Consider the following 27,868-nt stretch of genomic DNA (forward strand, 5'->3'; position numbering starts at 1 on the left):
AATGCCCAGAGTTCACACTAAATTCAATATCTCCCAGTTAACTTATCCTAGAGCCTTATGATTCTGATAGTACCAATGGTGATCTTCACTGATTTCTTATGTAAACCAAATAAATATTTCTCAATATATATTTGGTTTATATAATCAATATTTATTATATCTCAGTATATACCCATACCCATTCCGCTATTAAGATACATCATTATTAAATACGAAGAATTTATAAATCGAGTATTTTAGGTTTTTTTCTAATGTGTACTTACTATCTTTGATTGAAGACTCTTTCTTTGTTCACCTCTTTCGTCCGTTGGCCATGCGAAGCCGGGGCGGGTCGCTAGTTTGTTGAAACTTAAGTTCTAATGACATATATATTTCCTAGAATACTTGGTACATACTATTATTACCTACCAGCGTTACAAGTAAAAAGGGTGATTAAATACAATATTGTAATCAACTCGAATTCAGTCGAGGACCCATAGTACACCAATACGCGTGCGTCGTTCAGAGTATAGTTCGTAACCCAACACGCTTTGTTTTCCCAGACAGTTCCCACCAAGAAACTAATTGACTGTCTGAACAACGAAATATAGCGCGAACTCTTTTTGCACGGTACTATTGTGAATAAACTAAAATAAAAGTGCCCCACAGGCCCTGTGACCACAAAAAAACAAATTTTTAGACTACAAATGGCCAGTTATAATTTACCGCGGTGCCAAACTTTTCTCAAGTAGGTATTTTGCGACTACGTTTTTCAAATTTTGCTAATCTGAAGCTAATTATCGCTTTATTATATTATCTATCTGCCTGTCATCCTTTTTAAACACGTTAACTTTTTAATTTACAGTAACGGTTGAACACTAGGTACCAACATTACTTAAGTTCCAGTGACACGCGCGTATAACTCATGTCATACCGCCATTAACGTAACTCAAAATGGCGGGCGAGAATCAAAGCGAAAGCGCGCGAACTCTCATAACATTCTCTATGGTCTAGTCTAGTTCAGGGCTTCCCAACCTGGGGACCAGAACGCTATTCCAAGATATCTGCAGACTGTTTAAATAGATAAAAATACTTATAAAATTATACATTAATTATGTACTCGTAGTCTTATATAAATCTAAGACGTTCAATAGGACACAAATTGCAGCTGTCATCCTAGTGCAATTTAAAACCAATACCATGGAGATTACATTATTTATTGTATTAATTGTACTGATGACAGATGTGAAATCGTAGCGACTATAGCCAAAGGTATGGGGTTGAAAAAGTTTGGGAAAGGCTGATTTCATCTATGATATGCTAAGAAATAAGCACTACCATCAAACAAAGTCTAGATTATGAACTGTAGTCAAACTATCTAGAGTTCTGTTTTCCTTGGGTAAAATTTCAAATTTTCTTCATTTTCATTATGACAGGATTAAATTTATCAATTTACAAAGATTGTTCGATGTCTCGCTTTATTAACACGTTAACGGAGCGTGATTGTGTCTCGCTAAATATTAAATTATAGAAGTTTACCGTGCTTTACCGATAACACATAGTGCCAGTCGTTAATGGGTTGGCTACGGACAATCTTGATGCATTACTAACGTCTTGGTAACCTATAAACGTAATATTAATGATACCTTTTACTTGCAGATAGAGGAGTATGAAGCGATCAGTGTTGATTTACGGTTAATTGAATGTAATCACTATAGCTCTAGAAGATACTGATGTAAAATGCATCTTAGTAGAGTTCGAACTACTTATAAACTAGTCCATAATTATTTAGTGCATGTGCTGAAATTGAATAACTACTTGAATAGTGTCGTCCAAATCAGAGACAAATGAAAATCAATTACTTTATCAAGTTTACTTTATCTCATTCGTAAATATTTATACTTCTGTCTTATAAGTAACTCTAATAAAATAACCATGAAACTAAGACTAATAATTAGACTAAAGGTGTATCTATAAATACTATAAAATAAAGTCACTTCCCGTCGTCTGTCTGTAAGTAATTTTTCAAAACATAAAACTAGCGACGCGCCCCGGTTTCGTGCGGGTGTATTTTCGGGGAAAGGGAAGTGACAAATGAAAATGAAAAAAATTAAAATGAAAAAAATTATTCGAGACAAAATATCACTCTACAAAACGAAAAAAGACGTGTCATTTCATTAGTTTGGACAATAAAAAAAAAATCAGTATTTTTCGGAAATATATAAGTATACCTTCCGCCGCCTAACTTTGCCTAAAAGTTCATTGCCCCGACTAGTACCACAAAAACTATAAAGACATAATTCCAATAATTGAATAGGCACTATACCGTTAAGCGATTCGAGCACAATCCGGGAGTAACGTAAAGACGTCGCATGAAAAATTTATCTCAAAAATGCGTCAAAACTGAGTATTAGGTAATGAACTTTTAGACAGATTTATATGGCGCGAGGTATACTTATTTATACTTTTTTATGTGAAAGCTAACTAGGAATGCCACTATATTATTGGATCTACTAAAACTTTTTGTTATGACAACGATTATACGTACGCATGCGCCTATTTTAAATGCCCTCTTTCATAATTTTCATAAATGTGTAATCATCATTATCAGTAATAATTAAAAGTCCTTTAATTATAAGCATTTTTGGCGTGTGTTAATTTTTTTTCATATTTTTACTGTACGACTTTTTAAATTTTTATGCTTAGAAACCATACTTCAAACCTAACTAAACATTTGGTTATAGTTTTTTCTAATTTAACATTTTTATTTCCAATTAAATAAGTACAGTGTTTTTACTTAACTTGCTGTGTCAGTATGTTTGTGGGTTAAATCTTAGATGTCTGATTTAACCTTCATTTAGTGATCGGATTGACTTGAAATCGAGTAAACATATTATGAAGGTTGGATGGCAATGCACAAATGTGATGGCAGTGTACACAAAAAAAAACCGGTTTTTAAATTAAGAACTTATTTGAACAAGTTTTTGAAAAATATCCTTTTTGTAAGTACTTTTTAAACGAAGAAACTTAGAGTGTATGGAGATAAACATGCTTGAAACGAATGAAATCTTCGAACTATAGAAACACATAAGATACTTAAAGATTGCGAGGTGGCCAGGGCCCCAGTTCACAATATGTTTGTTTATTATGTTCCGCTGTGTCGGCCTAATTCGTTAACCTGCTAAGTCCAGTTTTGGGCGAAAATTACTTTTCATACTTGTTAGAAAGCGCACACCATTCTCTACCGTTTGGTAAAGGAATAACGGCGATATAAGCATAAAATAAGTGTCAAATCTTATGCTCGAAAAACTGCTGTGTGGAAGTTAACACAGAAAATCTGCTAAGTTCAGTTCGGGCCTCAGTTTTGCACTGACAGTTATTCGCGATGCCATGTGCTGAAAATCGTGAAAATTATCAACAGGGTAAATTTATTGTGTTATTTCTCATAGTTCTATATATTATTTAACGTCGAGAATATATATTCATTAATTACCTATTTTGCTATTTTCGTTAATTACTATAAGTTGTTTTTATTTTATATACAAAGAGTAATTTTAGGTGTAAGTACAATCTCATAATTATTAGAGTGATTGATTAACATTAAATACAATTTTTATTACTGGCTAAATTGGTTTTATCGTATAATAATAATAAACAAATTGTTATGGATGTTTTCTCCAGTAATTTAAGTCTTATGACTGCTAAGTCCTATATTCAATTTAACCTTCAACACGAAAACCTGCTAAATACTCCTTTTTATTAATTTCCTGTGATTTGTGTAAGATATACTGTTAATTATATCTTTAAAATATCAAGTTTAGTCATAGCTACCAACGGGATTATTAAAATTTTGATTAGTTAACGATTGAAGATTTTATGCAGTTTTGTCAATGTCCTGTAAACTTAGCCAAATGGATTTAGAAGGTTAACGAATTAGGCCGACGCGTTATCTAAACAGCTATCGAAGCACTTATCTCTAAGCATGCTACTTCCAGACAACCCAAGATGCTAACCTTTGCACCAGTCTCCATATGTTCCAATCAATAGCGTTGAATTTTTATTGTCATTTTATCACATTTATGGTGAACGTGGACGGCCTTTATTACAAGAATAGTTGAAAATAAGGCTTTAATTTATATTCATTTTCAAATAAATTTATTTTAATTTTAAGGCATATTCTTAGTATTGAAACGTTATTTCTAACGATTACAATGTTCGTTTATGTTACTACATATTTAAAAGTCTGTAGGTACATAGAGTCTGTTAAGGGAGTCGTGTCCCTTGAAATAGTCAACATTATCAAAAATCTTTTAAATTTCAATACAAATTATAGGTACGCTGAAAACTATAAGCCTAGATACCTCAGTTTCTAAACACCGCATTAATTAAAAAACAGCTACATAAATTCAAATATCAATTTTGAACATGAAACTAACATGAGACTTACTAACGCATAAATTAACATGTCGAGCTAAACTCGATTTAAGACGTGACTTATCTGGATTTATTTAATTAAGTATGGCTAATCTAAGCTAAAATGACGCGTCCTTCACTCAACGGGGATTCAGTTCCCCGTTAGACTCAGGCGGTCATTGTAAGTAAGTTTTGCTGTCCAAATAAACATAATGAACTTATTGAATTGAGTGAGGGAGGCGTCATTTTAGCTTAGATAAGCTCTATTTCAAGTATAAGTCATTAGTATGTTTAGCTTATTATCGGTGTTATAGGTAGAGTCATTCACGATGACGCGTGCCGTGGTTCTTATTACAATGTCATTAATGGCTAATTTTGACAAAATCACGCGTCTTCGTGGATGGCACTAGGTTTAAACGATGTTTAAAAGATTTTTGAAAATGCCGCCTCTTTAAAGGCATATCTAGTCGTAATTATTTGGGGAACTAATTTTCAATAAGTACTTCGTATTTGAGAACAATGTTGACTGCTTTCTTATAATGGAATAACTCTTCGTATAATTCCGTGTACAGAGATTGCTCACGTTGTGGACTTGTAGTGGGGGTTTCCTTCAATATTTTATTCTGGAAAAGAAAAACATGCTAGTCAGGTTGCCGATAGTTATTAAATTTTTGCTACAACTTTAATCATTAGAAATATTCTTCTTTTTGACCAAGTATAAATATTAGTCGCAGCTTCAGTTACAAGCGTTCTTGATAGATAAGTACATTTTACTCAGTCACAATTCACTGTTTCACTGGAAAAATATCCAAAAACATGTAAACCACAGGCTGTTTTATCAATCTTTCTATAAGGTCGTGAACCTTTGCCCGCATAAAAAAACAACTGTTACTTCTTTCATAATCTTGAAAAATATGCTTTTAGATTCCATTTTTTTTTGCAAAAAAATCTGCTGATATTACACGCAGAAGGGTTCCCCTCGGAATAATCATGCGTCGTAATAATCTGAACTTAATTCCGTAATATTAAACTATTTGTTAGTTAAGCCTGTGCTACACGGTTTTAAGCAAAGATTTTAAACAGTGTAAAAAATGATTTAAAACACAATTTGTCTTAACCTTTAAATGCCCTTGGTAGACAACCGTGCATTTCAAACATCTGACAGAACTTTGCGGTTTGTTTCAAACCGTGCAGGCAGTAGCTTGTGACTCGCTTCGATGAAGCTCGCCTTGGTTAATACTGTGATTTTAAGCCATCAAGGACACGCTTTAAGTTACTTACATTTTCCAGCTGGGGCAGTGGTAGCGGTCGCTGCTGGCGTTGCCATTGTGGCGGCTGGAGCCGGGGCCGGCGCCGGGGCCGGGGCTGGTGCCGGGGCCGGGGCCGGCGTATCACCGCCACTATAGCGAACTGTCAAAAAACATTATTCTGAAGATTTCGACTACGTCAGAACTAAAATTTGCAATTTGAACTGAGTCAAAATTGTTAAAAGTTACAGCGTTAAGGATTGACAAGCTGAGAATCAAAATACGCTGACGTCGCGCTATAAACACGAGGACGTGCTTCATTGATCTTAATAGCGAAATCCAAAGTCATGAATTCCAGTCCTGAGGGTCTATTGCGAGTGTCAGTAACGTTACACAATAGGCTCTCAGGTAAGGTACATTCAATACTGAACGTCAGGCATCAAAGTAGTTTGAGTAAAGCCTCATTTAGACGATGCAAGAACTTGTATGCGAGTTGCATTACGGTGCGGACTATTGAGGGACAATTAATTCAGTTGACCTGACAAATAGCGCAATGTAGCGAAACTTGCATGCAATTCGGATCGTAAAATACGAAAAAAATCGATTGAAATGACGTAAATGGGCATTTTCACAAAAAAGTGTACCTATTCTTTTTTTAATTGGAAGTGACAAACTGGCTCATAAAATTTTGTATGAAAAAATAATTACATTTTGAAAGAAAAGGGTACGCTTTTTTTTAAAACGCCCAAATATGACAATTATGACAACCCTAGCACTTCAATGAATTTTGCTCGCATTTCACGCACCCTGGTACCTAATGGCAAGTGAACATGTAGCTGACATTTCTATAGTATCTCTGAGTAGAACATTTTTCATCTGCCTTAGCTACTTAGTACTACTCCTAGTAAACATTATTACTATCACAAAACTTATGACAAAAATAGTAGCACAAAAAGCCTACCTACTGGGTATTTCTACCGGCTTTTAATTAAAACCAAGTAAAAATTACTGGTACAGTCAAGTGCAAAGATATGTATACATCCCAGTCTCAAAAAATGGCATCATAATTAAGATCATAGATTTGGGAACATCTAAATGTGCATAAACATGTATACATTGTTTGAAAGATAGGTATGTATATGCTACATGTGCAATAATATAAAATAAATCTCTATGTATATACTTTTTCTCTGTACTGTTACTGTAAATAAAGAGTTATTGTATTGTATTGTATTGTATTGTAATATGTCTTCAGTAATTAAATCATAAATGAACTAAAAGAATTTCCTTGCTCACCCGCGACCTTTCGATAGCTAAGCTTATGCAAAATATGCGTGGTCTAACAACTGGTAGCATGGTGTACGGTTGTGTTACTCTGAAGATGAGCTCTGGTTGAGTTCGAAACGCGTCAGTGTAGTGTGGTGGTGGTGATAGATGGGTTTGTGTGATTTGTGTGTGTTCTTACAGGTGGAGGTGGAGGAACTGCATGAACATGCATATTTTGCATAAGCTTAGCTATCGTAAGGTCGCGGGTGAGCAAGGAAATTCTTTTAGTTCATTGATATGGACCTCCGCAAAGTAACGCCTGATTCAATAAATTATTTAAATCATAAATTTTAGAAACACCATAAAGCTCATAAATACGTATACGTCATTAGTCAATATGACAATCCTTCATTCATGATTTATAACAATTATAACTAAACCATATGTTAAAGTGGCCAGCTGGCCAGCCACTTAATTCTAAAGAGTCTTTACGTAATACCAACATTAACCAGTCACTGGCCATTACCAAAAAAATGCAGAATATTTTGAAAAGAGAACTTTTAGGCCTGAAGGCAATCTGTTGTTAGATACTTTACTACGAGTATGTGAACTGATTTCTGAAAAGTAAAAATGTACTGAATAACTGAACACATGAAACATAGAATAGTAGTTTATTGAATCATTAATAAGTGTCATATATTAAAGAGATAAAAAATTTAAAAGCAACGATTGTAATAATTACTTATATGTTACGCTTCATATTTAAAACACACTGTAAGTACACAACGTATTACATTTTTTTATATAACATTAATGGGGGAGGCCTTTGCCCAGCAGTGGGACACTTCTATAGGCTTTTAAATAATAATAATAAATAATAAACATTAATGGACATTACTATATTTTTTACTAAACAATAAAATCTAGACAGTGCGGCCTGTATTAAGTTACAAAAAAATCTTGCGTTTGAAGAAGTAATGACAATGGTTTACTTACAGAAAATATAGATTAGTAGACTCACCATACAGAATACCTATTATTATGAGCGCGATAACTCCCATAATAATCATCATCTGAAATACGTTATAATTGCTTACTTCATTTATCATACCATTACCTATTTTAGAATTACCGAATTTTTTGGTCGAGTCCGATATATTGTTTTTTGTGTTTTTGAGTAAAATTTTGTTGTTAAAAGCGTCTGCTGATTACTTTGAACCCGTGATTCAAGATTTCAATTTTCTAAAGTATGACTGAAATCACAAAAACAGTCACAGTGTACTTTTACGAATGTGGTTAATGTATGTCCCTGTAAGTACAGCCTCGTAATTCTTGGGCCTATTTAATTAGTACCCGAATCATCAGGGCGTACGAGTACATAACTTACTGTAGTAAGAAGATAATAAGTAAGAGTGATAAGTAGTTAAGCATCTATTTATACAAATGTATGTACACCTGTAAAGTTAGGGTTTGCTGAGACTTCTAACGTTGCAAGTGTGACTGCAACTGTAATCCAATCTTCGCATGCATGAATAAATCATTTCATAAATCATTTACAATAACATTTGAGAAGTACAGAAACCCCCTCGCTATCCCTGCTTTTTTTCAATGACACGACCGCTTTCGTTGTCTTTTTGTCAAAACAATTGCTATGTGCATCCCGAATATGATAGATAGATAACAAAAACATGCGTTATTTAACGATGCAAATTTTCAAATGTATATTTTCTACCGTAAAACAGATGATTATCTTGAATTACGTTTCAAAAGGCATAATGTAACTTTATATCGCTATACTTAACGCATCTTTCTCTTTGTGTCAAAACTTGTATGAAAAGAACAGATGCTAACGATATAGTCATCATGCTACGGCAGATACTCTTAAATGTTTATAAATTGTTAGGTATTTTTACCTTTAAGTTTTGTAACCAGAACTTATTTTTCAGACTGGCAGCTTGGGTTTTGAATGAAGATGCACCCTCTTCCAGGGCCTCTGTAATAAAATAACTTATCTTTATGTGTTTATTCAACTATTCAAATTATTTAAAACCGTTTGAAGGAAAATCAGTTGTTCGCTTAGGTTTGAAAAAAATCTCTTAAATAATCACAAAAAGTTTTGAAGAACTACTCAATGTGAAATATTTTAAAATTAATATGATATACAGCGTGTATTTTTGATACTACCTCAAACTTTAAGGGTAGTTAGTGAAGGCCCTAATAATCACATTTTATTATGTTTTAGTAAAAAAAATTGACTTATTATTTTCCTTACAAAATTAATTAGCACGCAATGTATCACTACGTGATACTGCTTTGTTTTTATTCAAACGTCGCACTTGTTGACATGACAGCTGTCACAGAACGTTTCTCTCTCGTATCAAATTATTATACGCGTTACATTGCTGCTCGAAAATATTTGAAAAATTTATTACGCCCTGGTATTTATGTTTAAATTGACAATTTGTTTTGATATCGGTTCACAGGACTTCAATCTTCGTCTGGTTACAGTTTTAGATAGTATCAAAAATACACGCTGTATTTTAGCAGATGATTGGGTTAGTCTGAACAAACCCTAATGTAAAGGTCATCGGATTTTTTGATTCAAGATGATTCAAGTCACGTCTTGAATATCAACAAAGGTATGAAAACATAGCATCCATCATTAAAAAAATCAGTATAAATCTATGTAGGTATGTTCAGTTCAATAATCTCGCATATTGGAAAGCATTGCACCATCCATGGTCTTCTAGGCGAACCATTTTCGATAAATTGTCTGTTTTTAATTTGTGCGAACAAATGTAGTTGACTGTTGCTATATCGGTCAGCCATACTAATACAATCAATCTCTCTAAAATTTTCAAGTGTGTGCCAAAAAAAAATCCTATCACATGACAGACGGATGGACGGACAGACAGCCTCTGTGTATTAAAAATGTAAATTATGGAACAGGTTGTTACCAGCATGTTCAGTCAGCTGCGATATCGCATTGTCTCTCTCCAAGACCTTCTGCATGTTCGTATTCATAATACTGACCACCTGAAATTATTAAGCCAAATATTAAAACTATAGTTGACTAGTTGACGTATTTCTTTCACTTATTCTAATGCGACAAAGTGAAAAATTAGATATACTCGACCGCTAAGTATATGAATCGAAAATGTCCACTTATCGTGAGACTCACTTATTTTATATGATAAAACCGGCCAAGAGCGTATCGGACACGCCCAGGATAGGGTTCCGTAGCCATTACGAAAAAATCAAAAGGATTTCGTATTGTGTACGGAATCTTCCAAGTTCAGATATGTTTTATACCTTAGGCTGTTATTTACTCTTAAACTATTAATAATTCTCAAGAAATCTTAGCCGCTATAATTTTCCTCGTAAATTGATATATCTAGGTAACCATTTTCACTTTTTTCAAATTTTTCCGCCCAACAGTTTAGATTTTAGAAGAGGGGGGATGCTCGATTTTGATGAAAATTTGCACTTGAATGCAAGTTGAATATTTCGCAAACAGATCACTGAATAGGAAAATCGTCTTAAAGGGGGTTGCTTTGGTTTTAAAACACCTATCTAACAATACCCACTATAGGGTTAGTTGAAAAAAAAAACCACCCCCACCTTACGTCTATCCAAAAATATTTATTTTTTTTTATTTTACCACTTTGTCGGCGTGACTGATATGTATATTCATGCCAAATTACAGCTTTCTAGTACTAACGGTCTCTGAGCTTAGCCGCGGACGGACAGACATGGCGAAACTATAAGGGTTCCTAATTGACTACGGAACCCTAACAAAAACGAATAACTCATGTAAACGTTATCATTTAAAATGTCCTCTTAGGTATCTTCTGTTCGTCGAGAGTAGATAAAAGAATAAAAAAATGGTTAGTATTTAAACGCACATCAAAAAAAGTCCTTTTTTATCCAAATAAAAACGAATTCACATCAAAATTACTGATTGCACAGCAAAATATTCCACTCAAAATATTACGTAATAAACCGCAACTTATATTCGTGGCGTACCGCTATTTATCTTAAAGTAAAGCATTTTTATTACTGCAGAGCTAATAATGACTAATGAACCATAAAAGAATTTCCTTGCTCACCCGCAACCTTATGATAGCCAAGCTTATACAAAATATGCGTGTTCATGCAGTTCCTCCACCTCCACACTGTAAGAACACACACAAACCCATATATCACCACCACCACACTACACTGACGCGTTTCGAACTGAACCAGAGCTCATCTTCAGAGTAACACAACCGTACACCATGCTACCAGTTGTTAGACTAACAAACCACAACAACCGTTTTAATTTGTCACTGTAACTCCCCAAGTACCTTTTTACCAAGTATTTTTTTCTCAAACAAAACAAAACTAACCACAAAATATTAATAAATTTTAATCGTCCTGTAAAAAATTTAATCTTTTCATTTTCATTTTCACAACACCACCTTGATTTTTTTATTTATTTACTGTCAAGGCGTGTTTTATTAACTGCCATTGCTGAAATTAGACCCACGCCGTTATTAATGAGCAGGTAAATTTAGTATCATCTCCCTTGCTACGGTTTGTTAGTCTAACAACTGGTAGCATGGTGTACGGTTGTGTTACTCTGAAGATAAGCTCTGGTGTGGTGTGGTGGTCTGATGGTGGTGTGGTGGTCTAGTGTGGTGGTGGTGGTGATAGATGGGTTTGTGTGATATGTGTGTGTTCTTACAGTGTGGAGGTGGAGGAGCTGCAAGAACACGCATATTTTGCGTTAGCTTGGCTATCATAAGGTCGCGGGTGAGCAAAGAAATTCTTTTAGTTCATTGATATGGACCTCCGCAAAGTAACGCCTGATTCAATAAATTAATAATGACTAACGCACATCATACCTTGTAACTCTTTTTTATTATAATGTAGCTTCTATTTTCATATAGCGCACAGCAGTTTACATAAATTAAACAGAATTTTATTTGACATTTATCCTCTTATTTATTAAGTACAACATATGTATACCTATCAATTTATTTTCAGCATTTATATACATTTTTACATCAAGTAATTACATATCCAGCCACATGCATGTGCCATGTGCTTGTGTTTGGCCACTAGTAGGGGCCAAACACTAGCACATAAATTAACACAAACATACATTACACAAGCTTTGCTAAGCTTACTTTGGGACTAGGTCAATTGGTTTGAATTGTCCCGTGATATTTATTTATTTATTTAAATTATTTCCTAAATAAATTAGGTTCTGGCGCTTCGCCTCACGCGACGCGACGGCTCAAGCGTTGTGGTCGCAATTGTACCTTACGCTCCTCCTCGCTCCGCTTGTCGTCGTATCTATTTTTCCGGTGCCAAATTGCCAATAAGTTATTTTGCTATGAGAATGAGCATCATCTACGCACGCTCTAGTTAATTTGCTGTGCAGTCAGTATTTTTGTTGTTTGATGTATATTTTCGAATTATCTGCAATACTAGTTTTGCTAAACATTTAGTTTATTTGTATTGAAATAATTTAATTGATGTGCAAAAGTATATAAATGATGAGAATAAATTTATAGGCAATTATTTATTTGATGTGCAATTAATAATATTCCTAAAAAACAGGAGTATGTTCTTTAAAAATTCTGTTTATTTTTTATTTATACTTACTCAGTGTTATATTATCAGTGACTATTAGTCACAAATACTAAATAAAGAACATACATTACAAGATTCTGGAGAAGTTTACAGTTAGTTCCCCATAACAGCGCTGGTGTAGTAATGTTGCTAAAATGCTGCAGGCATTTACTTTTTTTCTTAGTTCGTCCGTTTGGACAGGCTAAAATGCAGCCACTGAAACTGATGTTCTAATACAAAATAAATATAATTTACGTCATCAATTTGCGCCTGCGTTTGCTGCAGTCGTCGTTGGGCTGCCTGCTGTTGCATAGTATGAGGGCCCCCTAACAGCTCCCCGTCGGGTCCATACTGGGGCTCTCGGGGTGGGGGAGCCCCAGGGGCCCTAGTAGGGGCCCCAGGGACCGCGGCAGGTGCGGATGCGGGAGCCTCGGCAGCTGCTTCCACGTCTTTGTCTTTGGCCCTGAAAATAGTGGCTATTTAAGTAGTAGAAGAATGAGTAACATCAAATCGTAATATTAACGTTCGTAAGTAACGTTCGCTTAGCGGTCCGGATGCTTGCGGCAGGCAGACTCATGCTACGGGCACCGGAGCAGAGGCAGACTGAGGAGGAGATAGCGGGACGATTTGACCGTTTCTAGTCAGACTGGTAAGATTGAGAATGTAGAGACGAGTGGAAGAAAGGACAAGTTTTTTCCCAGCGGCAAAACAACAGTTAGGTACCTAATTGTTTTAAGTCTATATCCATAATCATGATGCATATGTCGGCGGCCGATCGTAAAATCCGCCAGATCAAGAAATTCTTAGGCATATCGTGAAATGGCGCCATTTCATGAATTGGCCAGTTTAGGCTGATCATGAAATTCCTAGGCATATCATGAATCGCCGCCATATCGGTTCTAGCACTTCGCCGGCCACTGCCGCGGCACGCTCGCTTCACTCACTCAGCTCGTGCGTTGTGGTCACAATTCATACTAAACACTCTTCGCTTAGCTCGTCGTGCCTAAATTTTCCTTTTTTTCGGCATATTACGATGTGCCCGGTATAGAGCTAGGAATATCGACGAATGCGTTGCTCTTTATCGATCTGCCGTATTGTTTTAGAGCCACTGGCCAACTTTTAGGCATATCATGAAATGGCTCCATTTCATTATATTCCTAGGAATTGCGTGATCTGGCGGATTTTACGATCGGCCGCCAACACATACAACTACGTCGAAATATTGGGAGCTCATTAACGACAATCACGGTCTATATGAGGAGATTCGTAGAAGAACGAGGGTCACCGACATAGCCAAGCCAATTAGGTCGTTGAAATGGCAGTGGGCAGGCCATATAGCATGGAACAGATGCCGTTGGGGCTAAAAAGTTCTCGAAAGGAGACCGGCGATCGGCAAGCGCAGCGTAAGACGTCCACCAACGAGATAGATGAACGTATGACCTGGTTAAAGCCACAGGTTCACGGTGGATGCAGGCCGCTTCCAACCAAAGCAACTGGAGGTCTATGGGGAGGCCTATGTCCAACAGTGGACTTGCTACGGCTAATATGATGATGGTGACCGTCTATATCCCGTATCAAATATGTCTTAAGTCCTAATTTAACCGCTAGCCGGCAGGCTGGCTAGCCTCTATGTTGTCTAACGCGCTCACATCACAATCCTGCGATTCATTCATTATCTCTTTCTACTGCCATTTTACTTCGTTTGATAGAAAGGAACAGTGATTGGGATTGCGACAGTGCGCGTCAAACCAAACTTAACCTAACTTTTATTGTTTTAAAGGAAAGTAAAACTGAACTTATTATGAGCAGTATAACAGTGCAAAAGATTTTAATTATGAGGTGTTTTTTAAATTCTTAACTGTGTTTCTAATTGACAAATATTTAACTAAACATCACACATATCAACCAATTACTTCACAAGTGTGTAGCAATTCATTATCATCATCATCATCAACCGGAAGCCGTCGACTGTTGAAACAAAGGTCTCCCCTTTAGAACGCCACAATGAACGGCAACTCGTCTCTTGCGTCCACCGGTTGCCCGCAACTCTCACCTAGTGGGAGACGGGAGACCTGCCAACGGTCAACGGTGTAGCAATTATGCCGCTGATATTACCAATGCGAAAGTTTCTAAGTACATAAATACGTGCGTGCGTGCGTGTCATTTTACTCATTCGTGCTAAAACAGCAGGAGGGATTTGAATGAAATTTGGTATGTAGATAGCTGGACTTCTGAAATAACACATAGGCTACAATTATATAATAAAAAATATAGAAGTAACGGTAAGTAAAAGTATAATCGAAATAATTGTCATCTGAGATCTCTTACTCCATTTCATTTAACTTTGAAATTTTAACAATCATACTCACTCATATTTTTCAATAATTCAAGTTAATAAATATGTAGATAAATTAGTAAAAATCTTGATTTTATTAAAATCATAATTAAGCGAATGTAACCGTTTAATTTTTAGGTTAAATGAAACTACATACATAAGTAAGAAAAAAATGATGGCGACTATACGGGAATAGAAGTAGGTACCTACTCTAAGGGACTGAGTCCACCAAACGTTGAAGAATCATTGATAAAAGGTACAAAAAGTTATGGTCGGAGTCAGGGTGTCTGGTGTGTACATCGAAGAAGTTAGTTCGCTAATCAATACTGAAATTGGCAAAATGCCATATGACGTCAAGGCGAGAATGGGATAAGCTTGGATATGATAAAACTATAATCATAGACGTTAGTAAAAGTATGAAGGTGAATACAAAGACCTGCATTATTCTTGATTTAAAACATCCTATTGTTTATACGTTGCCAAAAGTACAAACTTTGTTTGTAATTCTTAATTATTTGAAAACCATAATATTATTTTACTGTTCGCCAATAATACTGTTAACAAAGTAAGTAAAAAAGGGAAAATAAAATAAATTATATCCAAAAAAATCCATCAAAAAATCTATTAGTAACTTGCATTCTGAAAAAAGTTATAAATGTTTCTATTTAATCGAACCAAACTATTTCCAAGCTATTATCAAAACACTTTGTAACGACATAATAGTGTCAAAATAAATAAAAGCATAATTACTTACATTTTTTTTTATTCAAAGTACAAATGCGAGTCCCAAGTTGGTGAAAAACGGGAGCAGACTGGCTGGCGGCACTACGACAGAATGACGCAGAGCAGTAAGCTGCCCTGTTTTCAACTAGTGTTGTCTTTCACATCGATATATGCGACAGAATGAGACGAAATAGTGCGCCGAATGACTAGTGACGTGGCGCACATCGATGGTTGAAGAGTACTTACTTCGTATAAGCTATAGTAGGTTAAAACTTACCCCAGTTTTTGGAACAGTATACCATTACTTGATTATCACGCTATAAGACTCTTAAATTCTATTTAGTTGTTTATTTGAGTTGTTTCTAATGTTGAAATAATGTTAACACATGTAAATAAAAAATGATTATTTTACGTATGTATTCTAGTTTATTTTATTTTTATACGACAGGTTAATAGCACCCTTTGTTTTAATATTTTAAAAAGTCCTTCAATTTAAGAAGTGAACTATTTCTACTAGAAGTCTACCGAGTCTACAATTTCTAGTTTCAATAAACTTAAACAAAACTTTGCAGTTTTATGCAAGTTTATGTTTTATTACTAACTTATATTTAATTGAGTACGAAAATAAAATATACGTTTTATCGGGCTTTTGCGAGATTACCAGCTGATGTTTTTTCGTTACTTACTTCTTTTTACTACGATCGTATTTAAAATCCATTTTGACCATAAATTTAATACACGTCGTGAGTTTTCTATTTAATTAAATTTGTCATTTTTTCAGTAAACGTTAACAGCTTCATGAATATACGCATGGTATTTTCAAATTCTTCTGGAATATTTCAGGAGGTTATTACTATTAGGTTAGTGTGACTGTTAAGGTTTTTCTAAACCTACAAGTATTACAGTGAAATATTTTGGAAGAATTTGAAGACATCTTGTATAATTATGTAGATAGTTCTATATTTTCAGAGAGGAAATGAGTAATTATGTTTTTTTTGTGTATCAAGAAACCATCATTCGTCATTCAATGGTTAGGTAGTTTGGACGAAAATAAAACAAGTGTTTATTCACATATTCATTATTAATCACATTATTGTATAACCTAAAATCGTTATTTTTATTATAAGTGTTCTAAATTCAATAAACAACTATGTAATTGTCGTCAAACGACGCCCTTGCTTTGTAGTTTTAGAAAAATAACAACATTTTTTCACTCATTGAAGTTTGTAAGGTTTAGGCCAAAAAAATAATGAAAAGGTCAAATATTTACAGCCACAACATCATAAATGTAAAATTTAACATGTAATCAAAGATTATGTCTATTCGTTGACTCAAAAATATTTAACTTTAATTATAACACTATAAAATGTTTGTATTTATTGATATGATCATTCGTAATGAAAAAAAAACGTGAAGGTCAAAAAGTTAGAAGTGTAGTTGTATTTACAAAGTCAAGTTCGATATTAGTTTTGGGGCACCTTGTATATATATTTCAATCTATTCCATCCACATGATTTCTGAGCGTTTTGAAGTGCATTAGATGTGCTTACGGTTTGTTTTTAGTATTTTCCTAAAGTTAACAAGACATTGATAATGCTATTGTATTCATCTCTTTAACATAAGTGCATTTTGAAGTAGAATCAGGGAAAATCTACAAGAATTTAACACCATCGATTCATCGATCAGAAGTTGCAGAATATCATGTATGTCTATAGATCCACGCATCATTCCAACGTTATTATAAGAGAACTAATATTGTCAATGGCACCATATTATAACCTATACTTACAATTTTCATTAAAATGTATAATGAAACATTCAAATCAAATAACTAAAGTATCCAAGATTTTGCAAATTAACAACAATAGTCATCTAATTTTTTCTAGTCACAAAAAGGGATAACTCTCTAGCTTCGTATAAAATTGAAGGCACAAGATAAATAAATCAACAACTACCGAATAATCTCTACGATTTACATAAAAATTGTAAATACAGTCCATTTTATCCATACATATACTTAAACCATTTGAAGTTAAATAGATATTTCCAAGAAATCTATTAGCAAATACTACTTTGACAGTTTAACATAACGTCTAATTGACGTACACAAAATTAGAAATTAAAAATAAATCTTAATAATATTCCGTAATACATATAATATTTGCAAATAATTGACCCCAAGAGGCTGCAGCAGTGTCATTCCTGGTCTGAATTTGTTTTATATTTTTTCGAGACGTACAGTCTTCAACTAGATATGCCAAATGAAAGAAGATATGCAATTCTGATAGGTATTCGATAAAATTATCTTAAATCTAAATTTCTATCACTTAACAATTCAATTCCATTTTTCGCTATTGCTGCTAATTTTATTGGTGTCACGAATACGAATTTTATAATAATTGCAAGATTTTACAGTTTTAGATAATTATAATCAAGAGTGTGACTAACCAAATCATTAACTCGTTTTGGAATAGATAGTTTTATATAAATATTAATAAATTTCCGCTACATTGGAAGAACTCGCTCACTAGTGTATAACTTTGAAATTCTTCGAGCAGGCTTAGGCCAATTTTAATTAAATTTAAATTAAAGCAGCTTCACAGCGAAGTTTCAAATTATATATTATAGAAAGGACTTGCTCGTAGAGTCCTTGAACAAGGCACGCAAATGAAACTTATAATTCAGCTAAAATGTTACATACTTATTACTTTTACTGACTACAAACGCATTGATTTAATAAAGGAAAAATATTTAGAAGTATGTCTACAAAATGAAATAAAAGATCTTTTGACCAGTACTTCAGTAATTTAAGGTAAAATTGTAAATACTTAACGGCAATTTACGCGTATGATATCCATTTAAATATATTATGTGATATAATTTTGATAAGGATAACATTTAGCCAAATTTTGTTTCATTTTAGGTAGGTATTCTAGATTCTAGAGATGCTACCTAATTTATTTAAGTAGATATTAGAATGTAAAGTACCTAGTGTAAATACGTAGTATATGGTTTTGCAGACAGCTTCACGTTTTAAGTAGAACCCAACGGATGCGATGAATAAATATCTTACATGTATTTTCCTGAAACATAAATACGATCAGTAAATACAAATTTCGGTGAAAAATATAATCAGCGTTGTCTGTAAATAGATCCCCATTAAAATAAACAAGTTTTTGGAAAGATTTCAAATTTCAATCAACAACGTTTATTCGGGAAGCAATTTTACAATCTCAATTAAATTTATCCTAGGATTTTTTTTATTAAGGCAATAAACAGTCACATAGTTAAACATTGCATTTATAACATGAAAAGGTAAACCTAAACAAATATGAAAGGGCTGTTTCACCACCCATTGATTAGTCTTAACTGACGGTTAAACGTGATGCCGTCTCTATTTGTTTTGTTCGAATAGAAGACGGCATCACATTTAACCGTCAGTTAAGTTAAGACTAATCGATGGGTGGTGAAACAGCCCCTTAATATTAAAATTTAAGAATCTCAATGCAGAAAATTACGAAGACTGCCCATTTCCTCAAATATTTTAAATGTTGGTGCAAAAGATGTGGAACTCGACCGTTTGTAATTATTTTCAAACTCAATATGTAAATGTGAATGTATTGTTTTAGAACTCCATACTCGTAAGTGGGACGTAAATATTGAATATCTTACCATTCTCCAGTGTTGATAGTATTCAAAACGTGTAAGAAAGCGTAGTTGTGTATAAAAAGGTACAACAGTAAATATTGAAAGGTGTGATGTAAGTACTGAAATGTTTCTAAACTACTTCGATGAATGTCTGAAAGTGTCAGTAAATGTACGAATGTAAAACCACAGTAACAATCCAATATAAATAACACAAAAATGTGTAGGAAAATAATGTTTTACTTACCGTGGAACTCACCAATGTAAATGTATCAACGAATACAAGCCCTGAACATGCGCAAGCGTTTAGATCAAGAAGGAAGTAAGAGAGGGAAAGACAGAAGATCTAACGTTACTCACAATGAATAGTATTAGCTGGCATAGTGATATTGCTGGTTATGCCCGATACACCCGAGGAGATGCCAGTCATAGTCGGGGTGCCACGGTATCGAACTAACCAAACATTTGTTTAATGTTATCACCTGCAAACAGCCATGAGCAGAACTTATGCCTCGAAGCTACTACTGGCTATCTCAAGAGCCTCGTAGTTCAACAAGGTTTAGCGCTAGAAGGATAAGAGTTTACTACGAGTTCTTCTGGATAGTTGCGACTATTATTGTAAGCCTTTATTTATTAAAACAGTTTTATAAAGTGTATATTTCTGATGATTCTTTGTAATCTACTGTTCATTTGTAATATTTTATGTATTTAACAATATAATTTGATCACAATTTCAATAACAGCAATCAGTGATAAAAAATACGTTGGTGTCTAAAACCAAAAATATAAATTCCTCCAGAGAACGTAATCACAAAAGGATTGGTAAATAAAATGTTGTAACAGTCACAGTCAAATAGTAGAGTGGGAATTTGCAAGGCATAAGGTTTTTGAATACACATTGAAGGAACAATATACAGCCAATTATAACACAAATATTGCTTCTTTGGGCAACAAAGTTGAAACACAACCAATCTGGCCGGTAAACTTGTTTCATTTCAACTCCTGTTGCTCATAAGATTTCTAAATTTAATTTTTCTAAGTTTTTGGTCACTCGACAACATTGACGGAATATTGTTAAAGTGTAACTACTTACCAAACAGTAGGCCTATTATGACGATTCCAATCACTCCCATTATTATCATCATCTGCAATAATGTGATATCATCATTTTCAGTATTGACGTTTGTTTTAATTATTATGGTTTTTATGAGAAAACAACATAAAGTATCAATTTTTTAGCTAGTGAAAACCTACACAATAATATATTACTATATCTTCAGCTTTTTGACTTTGATTAAACGGAACCAACGTTTAGCTGCTATTATTTCCAAGCTAATAATTGATTACCTTTAAATTCTGTAGCCAAAATTTGTTCTTTAAGCTCTTTGCCTGTTGCTCAAACTGCGACGCGCCGTATTGGAGGGCATCTACAAAAATAAAGAATATTGTTCGATTATTGTACATATTACTAGCTTAAAGTTTATCTTTTATATTACTATCATTATTAGCTGGTGGCACGTCATTTGCGTAAAATATAATTTTGCCTTACTACACTGATTAGTTAGAAAGGTAGTAATTTGTAATTGCTTATTTATCACCTATTCAAAAATTGTTATTACCAGCTCTGTCGTCCAGTTCTGATAGCTTTGCATCTCTCTCTAGTACTTTCTCCACATTTGTCTTCATAATGTCCACCACCTGAAATTCAAAATATTTTACATAGTTTAAGTTTGTAATTGAAAAGTTATCATCATTTATAATGAACATTGAATAGATTGTAGCACCCATAACCTACCATTGATTTTAAAAGCATGGTACATTTTTACCAATCTTTTTGTACTGTAACAAAATGTAGATATTTCCGATGGAATGCAAAAGTCTTCGTATCACAAAGTCACAAAACGCTTCGTCATCATCGTACCATAATTTATTAACCCTTGAATTAACATGTGCACTGCAAGGCCGACTTGTATATTCACCAAGGACAAAAGTGACAACAGGTTGACCTTGACCTAGCCCTTTATGCCCGTTTCACACGAGGGCAGAACAGTCGGGCAGGACAGTAGGCAGCACAGTACCGTAAACTGCTTCAACTTTGCCCTCTGGCGCCAACATTGCCTGAGTTGATTTTGAGTCGCGATAACTTAGGACTCTTATAGTTTTTAAACTTTAATCTACACGGGAATTATTATTACGAGGAGACAAAAGTTTAAAAACCTAAAGGGTGCTAAGTTATCGACTCTAAATTGAATCAGGCAATGTTGGGGCTAGAGGGCAAAGTTGAAGCAGTTTACGGTACTGCTACAATCTGAACGCACACGCCGAGACAGAACAGTACTGTTCTGCTGCCTACTGTCTTGCCCGACTGTTCTGCCCTCGTGTAAAACGGGCATTACAGTAAGTTAATAAACGTACGCAGTAAATAAAGGCGCCTGACTGAAATATGTGATCATAAAATCAACGAGAAATAACGATCATCATCATTTTCTTCAGATTATAGACATATTAGATATTTTGACCTGGATAACTCACGTCTTTAATCAATTTTAGCAGCCGCCGAGTCGCGTTGCTCCTAAGAGGAAGGGTTACGGATTAGCCCTAAACATGTCGAGCTAAACTCTAAAGTGCAATTTATTTATTTTTTAACTCGTATGCAATATTGCTGAAGATTTTGCGCCCCAGTAATATTAAAAAATAATGTTTTATTTTACAGCATACAAAAAGTTACCAATTAACACATAACCAATTTGTAGGGTTCCGAATCCAAAGGGAAAAAACGGAAAAACATAGTAAAAAGAATCTGCACAAAACTGTGAAACAATGCAATGGTGAGTGTGAAGTTCCCAATGCGCACTGGGCTCGCGTGGGAACTATGATCCAAGCCTTTTATTTAGAGAAAAGTGCCCACTAGTTGGAAGTAGTCAAGGAAACTGAATCACATAACCAGGGTAGAACCTTTGTGCTATACATCTGCCAATGAAATCATAGCGAAATTGGTTATGAGGTTCCACCCTGGTACGTGTTTCAGTTTCCTTGACTGTATATAGGCTGGGATGATGATGATAATGATGATGATGCTATACCTCATCGACTTGCGCCTGCGTCTGCTGCAAGCGTCGCTGGGCGGCCACTTGCTGCATGTTGCGTGGGCCCCCGATAATCTCCCCGTCGGGACCGGTCTGGGGCTCCGTGGAGGGCATGCCGGGGGGGCCTTCTGGTGCTGCCCTGGAATACCAAAAGCAATCAATATAATGAGACATCCAATATAATAGGGCTGGCCATATCAGCGGAAGAACTGTTAACCGCTGGGGTAAACGAGTTCTTGAGTGGAGACCTTGGTAAGCGTGGCGTAGGACGCTCTCAGACTAGGTAGAGCGATGATCCTAAGAGGGGGCTGAGGATCGTGCTCAGTGGCTTTTAAGTTTAGAAGCCTATGTCCAGAAGTGGACGAAGATAGGCTGATGATGACGATGAATGAGACAAGCGCAGCGTAGGACATCCAAGAACTAGATGGACGGATGACTTGGTTAAAGCCGCGAGTTCACGATGGATGCAGGCCGCTTCGAACTCAAGCAACTAAAGTTCTATGCGGGGAGGGCTCTGTCCAACAGTGGACGTCCAATAGCTGATATGATGATGATGATGATTGTAACCGATATCTTGACTAAGCTAGCTTTCGATAAAAAAAAACTGATATTTCTTTTGTGAGCTATGATGCCACTGACAGACATTACGTACATAAAGCGGTCAAACTTATAGATGGTGAGTTATTGTTTCTGAAAAATTCTTCTTAACAATGTCAATCATCTAGATTCAGTAAATAGAATAAGTCACCCAAATCAATACCAAACTTGGCAATATGCCGACTCAGCATATTTACGGGTAAGGTCATTTACCTACACTTATTTGACTTAGTTCCATTACGGAATATGAAAAATGATAGTCTAGAATTCGTTTTAAGTTTTTGAGACAGTATAATGTTCAACTCATTTAACCCTTTAGTGGATAACGTCAAGATATTTGCCGACATACCACTCAGACATTTTATTTTCTTTCTCAATGAACGTGGTGTTAGTTAATATAAATTTTGTTTCGCATTTATAAGATAATATACTCGTACTAATCTACAAATAAAAAGAAAGCCGTTAAAAGTTATTCCATCCCTTGTTAAAATATGATGATTCTTAGGCCTAAAGTTAGATTTTTAACTATTGCCTACATTTGAAGAAAAATGATAGTAAATAAAATTTTCTTTGCTGGATTTATCCAGTAGTCACAATCCTTTAGTTTCAGAGACAAGTTTGGCGATATAAAGTTTAAAGAAAAAAAAACTGTTATTTGATTATTTAAAAAAATGAAGACGGCAATATATTTGCCACTATCCGTTAAGTGTCTAGTGTTTATTAAAGGAAAGGGTAGGTAACTATTGTTATTATTTAAATATGAAGCAATAGCTTAATTCAATACTTCAAATTATTACATGCTAGCAACCTTTAGCTAGTTTTGCTGGGATTACAATACCTACTTGGAAATACCTACCTACATATTAAAAATTTATTCATTTTCGATACTTCCTGCCACCCGCAGTCCCCCCAGCAAACTGACATGACGGTCTTGTCATTTACTGCCCTTGGCTGATAGCGGCAAACATATTGCCGTCTTATAATTCAGAAACCCCGAAATAATATATATATTTCTCTTTCTCAAAAATCATAAAAAAAACCGTGCTGTGCGTTCGTTAAAGTTCTCGATTCGTTGCTATAAAAGAATAATGGCTTTGGATTATTTCTGAGAATGAAATAACATGATGTCAAAAAAACTTACTGCTTCAGTCTAAAGCGAAAATTAAAACAGATTACTCAAAATTTTATGTAAGTAACTATAAGTTAATTCTATATTAACCATCATAAAGAATTTTATTAGTAAACTTATTTGAAAAAAAGAAGTGAAACGTCCTATTTTCTTAAGTTCACCTTCATATGCACAGTAAAACATTTTCAAAACATCAATATGAATCATATCTTATATTCATAAATATTAATCTTTTTTTAAATATTTTTTATTTTGGGCACACAACACAAAAAGGAAACGACAGGTAGGTACGTAGCCTGAATTTCAATAAACTGTGATTCCGTGATAAAGTAATAACTTCGGATTGGTGCCAATAAATATGACACTTCAGTGATTTTAACAGATTAAATCAACAAGTGTGAATTTTTTAAATAATTATTCTCTTAGAAGTGCCTTTCAGAAACATAAAAAATAGTAAAATGTATTTTTTTTTTCGGTATAAAAGTAAAATTGTGTAAGATATCAGTCAGGTATTTCAGAGTGAACAAAGCAACAGATTAGCATTCCAATTTGCCGCATGCAACAATCAATTGATCAACTTTCTACGATTTTTCAAACTTGATCTCTAATTTCAATCGTACTTACATCGCAATTTTTTCTCCTTGTTAAGTGAATTTATAGGTTTCTAAGGTATTTGTATGGTTGAGAGCTTTCGCGGGGCTTTCAGGCGCACGGTCTTGCCGCAAAGCACGACTGAAGCCGGCCGCAGTGAAATCGCGAACACAAGTGCTGACGGAGCTTTAAATCCTAGTCCCAGTTCTTTTTTCCGCCCATTTTTTTTACTTTTATATCATTTTTTAAAAACTGAATGAACGGAAAGATATATTAGTGTTGAGATTACTTTTACGGTGATCCCGTAAAACCTAAATTGAAAATACAAACTGAAATATAGATGCACAGAAAAACCAGAAAATAAGACCAACACTGGGAATCGAACCCAGGTCCTCGGTATTCCGTACCGCGTGCTATACCGTTACATAGCACAACAACACAACAGTATAACAGTGGTGTAGCGGTATAGCACGCGGTACGGAATACCGAGGACCTGGGTTCGATTCCCAGTGTTGGTCTTATTTTTCTGGTTTTTCTGTGCATCTATATTTCAGTTTGTATTTTCAATTTATATTAGTGTTCTTTTTTCGTTTAAATGTATTATTTTGCAACTAGAGGTATAACGTGCCAGTAAAAGTTTATCGAGCGAGCTGTCGGTATGCCTCCAACAAGATGGAGCGACGACCTGGTTAAGATCGCGGGATCGCGTTGAATGCGGAAAGCACAAGACCGGTCTGAGTGGAGAGCCTTGGGGGAGGCCTGTCACAGAGTATATAATAGTACTAACGTACAGAATGGCCACGCACTGATTCGAGTTACCCCACCCCTCAAGCGCAGATTGCAGGAAAACCGCAGGAAAGCAGTCGGGTGCGCAACGAATTTAGGTCAGCCGCATGGCACTAAGTTCGGGAGCAATAATTTTGCGAAATGGTAACGGTACCCTACCTACTTCCTTTTATAAATAAATAATGATTTCTGAAACTATCGCGATTAATACATTAAATAACTACCTACCGAATAACTCGTTTAAGTTTGTAGTCGTACATCTATTGTAATTGAAAATAATAATGCTTAAATACACAGACAGACACATTTTAAGTAGGTTTAAATAAATAGGTAAGATTAACGATTACATTTATTTAAGCGATTATATCTAAGCCATACCTACATATAAGTACCTTTTAAATGTCATTGGTAGTACTAATGGTACTAGGGTTTTGCGATAGTCAGCCCTGTGTATCTTACGCACACATTGACGCGTGTACAGACGTCTTCGTGTTTATGTAGATTCAAGAACGCGTATTTTGTACGTCGTGGCCGCCGTGTGCCTATGTCCAGCAGCAGTGGACGTCATTCGGCTAACATCATGATGATGATAATGAAAAATTTATGTCGAACATGACGGCTATCATTTCCATTCTATTTTCAACTTTTGAATCAAAAACCGCATGGAAATGTTTTTGTTGGTTTGAATAATCCAAAATAAAATACAAAAAAATGACTGCAGTAACTGTACTTTTATGATTGGTTTTTGGAGTCTTTTTTTATTTTTTATTTCAACTCCAAATTTGTTACTTTTACGGGTATCCCGTGAAACCATATCGAAAATACAAACTGAGACATGGATGCACAGAAAAACCAAAAAAAGAGACCAGCACTGGGAATCGAACCCAGGTCCTCAACAATCCGTGATGCGTGCTATAACCCATACACCACTGCTGGACAGGAATCTAGACACAAATTTTTCCTATGCATACATATCTCAGGTTGCTTATTTCAACTATGCTACTTAAGCAGCAGCACTAGCCTTATCCTAAGACCGAGTATAGTAAAGCGATGGTAATTACAAGTATGTTAGACAATATAGCCGCAGATGACCAGACGTTTTGGTGTTTAAGTATTTCGTTAACCACTTTCGTGATCGCCATTCCTTTGGTTGCCGCATGCGCGCCGCCGCGGCCGCATTGATCGTCGGACTCGTGGGGTAGGTCCGGGGGAAGCCGCACGTGTCGCACTGCATCAATGAAATGCATCAATGTAATTACGATAAGCTGTGGCATTTTTTGGTCACAACGAGGTTTGATTCATAAACTTTTTTTGAATTTTGTCAATTTAAGGATTAACAAAAATAATCCAAAGCACTCTCATATTATTTTTTTTACTTCGCTTTTGTTCTACTGAAATTAGAACCAAAATTAAAAATTTTATTGTCAAGGGTTGGATCCCTTTTTTGTTAAACTAAGTGCATTATTATTTGTCGTATACGAGTTATTAAATATTTTACAAGTTCCACGGTTTTGACTGTTGCAAAAATTCCTAATTGCCTAGGAATGATAAAGAATTTATGCAAATTTTAGCTTTCTAGATCCAAGATTTTGGGCTGAGCGTTGATGAATCCATCAGTAAGGACTTTCATTGTTATTTAGTAGGTGAAAATAAGGATGGATAAGGTCTTGTGTTCTAACCCTTGGTACGGGCAGACTAACTTCGATGTAATGGCGGTTAGTAGTAAGTTGTATGTATTCTTTATTACACCATCATCATTGTTATATCAACTGTAGGACGTTCACTGTTGGACATAGTCAGTTTATGTCAATATTTTCATGGTAGAAAGAGATGGTAAATGCGATTATAATGATGAGCTTGTTAGACAACATACCCTTAGGATTTTTTTTGAATTATCTGTTGGGGATAAGAGCAACAGCTGAGCGTTTCCTTATTTGGTACAGAATAAAACTTATTTGTTATTTTCGTGGCTAAGATCCAACTTTTTGGCTGAAGTATGTAGATTTTTTTGGTAAACCCGCGCCGTGAATGAATATTGTTTTTCGATATATACTCAGCGTCATAAAATTTGGCTCACTCTACATACAAAATTACCTGTTTTTGCATACATTTAAGGGCCTGATTTTTGCCGCTCAGTATATTTTCCTCCTTATTCATGACCGCCTGTGTTTAGCTAACGTTAAGTTAACATTATGTATGGGTCAGGCTATGGTACGTAACGATTCAACATGAGAACCGTTTAAAAAAATGGCCTGATAAAATGTTCAGTCGACGCTACTGCCATAGTTGGCGTGGCGGCATTTTACGCCAGACTACAAAGCAAAAAAATGCCCAATTAGGGGACTGCTTTTAACGAAAGTATCATTTATGTATGGCAAGCTAAAAATTTTCATATACGAGTATTTACAACTCTCAAGTGTCAACTTTATCATATTATGTCGTTTTAAATTCA

The 27,868-nt window shown here is 34.9% G+C and overlaps 2 protein-coding genes across 5 annotated transcripts; both read right to left on the reverse strand.

Moving 5' to 3' along the window:
- Positions 1–4,654: 4,654 nt before the first annotated feature.
- Positions 4,655–15,720, reverse strand: LOC141439295 (neuronal synaptobrevin-like). 2 transcript variants are annotated; one of them, XM_074103554.1, is made up of 7 exons: positions 15,614–15,720; positions 12,780–12,987; positions 9,863–9,941; positions 8,819–8,898; positions 7,927–7,978; positions 5,674–5,802; positions 4,925–5,015 (listed from the first exon to the last, which is right to left on the reverse strand). In XM_074103554.1, coding segments are annotated over exons 1-7 (552 nt in total). In that variant the 5' UTR covers positions 15,616–15,720; the 3' UTR covers positions 4,925–5,013. The 2 variants fall into 2 exon arrangements, with proteins under 2 accessions (XP_073959654.1, XP_073959655.1); XM_074103553.1 differs by lacking the exon at positions 7,927–7,978 and having other exon boundaries at positions 4,655–5,015.
- Positions 15,721–16,644: 924 nt separating this feature from the next.
- LOC141439297 (neuronal synaptobrevin-like) lies at positions 16,645–24,778 on the reverse strand. Of its 3 annotated transcripts, XM_074103555.1 has the most exons (7): positions 24,664–24,778; positions 22,311–22,452; positions 20,847–20,925; positions 20,575–20,654; positions 20,321–20,372; positions 19,588–19,680; positions 16,645–18,665 (listed from the first exon to the last, which is right to left on the reverse strand). In XM_074103555.1, coding segments are annotated over exons 1-7 (450 nt in total). In that variant the 5' UTR covers positions 24,666–24,778; the 3' UTR covers positions 16,645–18,663. The 3 variants fall into 3 exon arrangements, with proteins under 3 accessions (XP_073959656.1, XP_073959658.1, XP_073959657.1); XM_074103557.1 differs by lacking the exon at positions 19,588–19,680; XM_074103556.1 differs by lacking the exon at positions 16,645–18,665 and having other exon boundaries at positions 19,594–19,709.
- Positions 24,779–27,868: the final 3,090 nt, after the last annotated feature.

The sequence above is a fragment of the Choristoneura fumiferana genome, chromosome 20 (assembly GCF_025370935.1).
Source record: "Choristoneura fumiferana chromosome 20, NRCan_CFum_1, whole genome shotgun sequence".
NCBI lineage: Eukaryota > Metazoa > Arthropoda > Insecta > Lepidoptera > Tortricidae > Choristoneura > Choristoneura fumiferana.

Coding starts and splice junctions, on each gene's coding strand:
- LOC141439297 (XM_074103555.1), bottom strand. Junction 20,655..20,846: donor AGAACTGGACGACAGAGCTG/GTAATAACAATT, acceptor TTATTTTTGTAG/ATGCCCTCCAATACGGCGCG. Junction 19,681..20,320: donor CATAATAGGCCTACTGTTTG/GTAAGTAGTTAC, acceptor ATGTTTGGTTAG/TTCGATACCGTGGCACCCCG.
- LOC141439295 (XM_074103553.1), bottom strand. Junction 9,942..12,779: donor CGCAGGCGCAAATTGATGAC/GTAAATTATATT, acceptor TAATAATTTCAG/GTGGTCAGTATTATGAATAC. Junction 5,016..5,673: donor CACTGCCCCAGCTGGAAAAT/GTAAGTAACTTA, acceptor TTTCTTTTCCAG/AATAAAATATTGAAGGAAAC.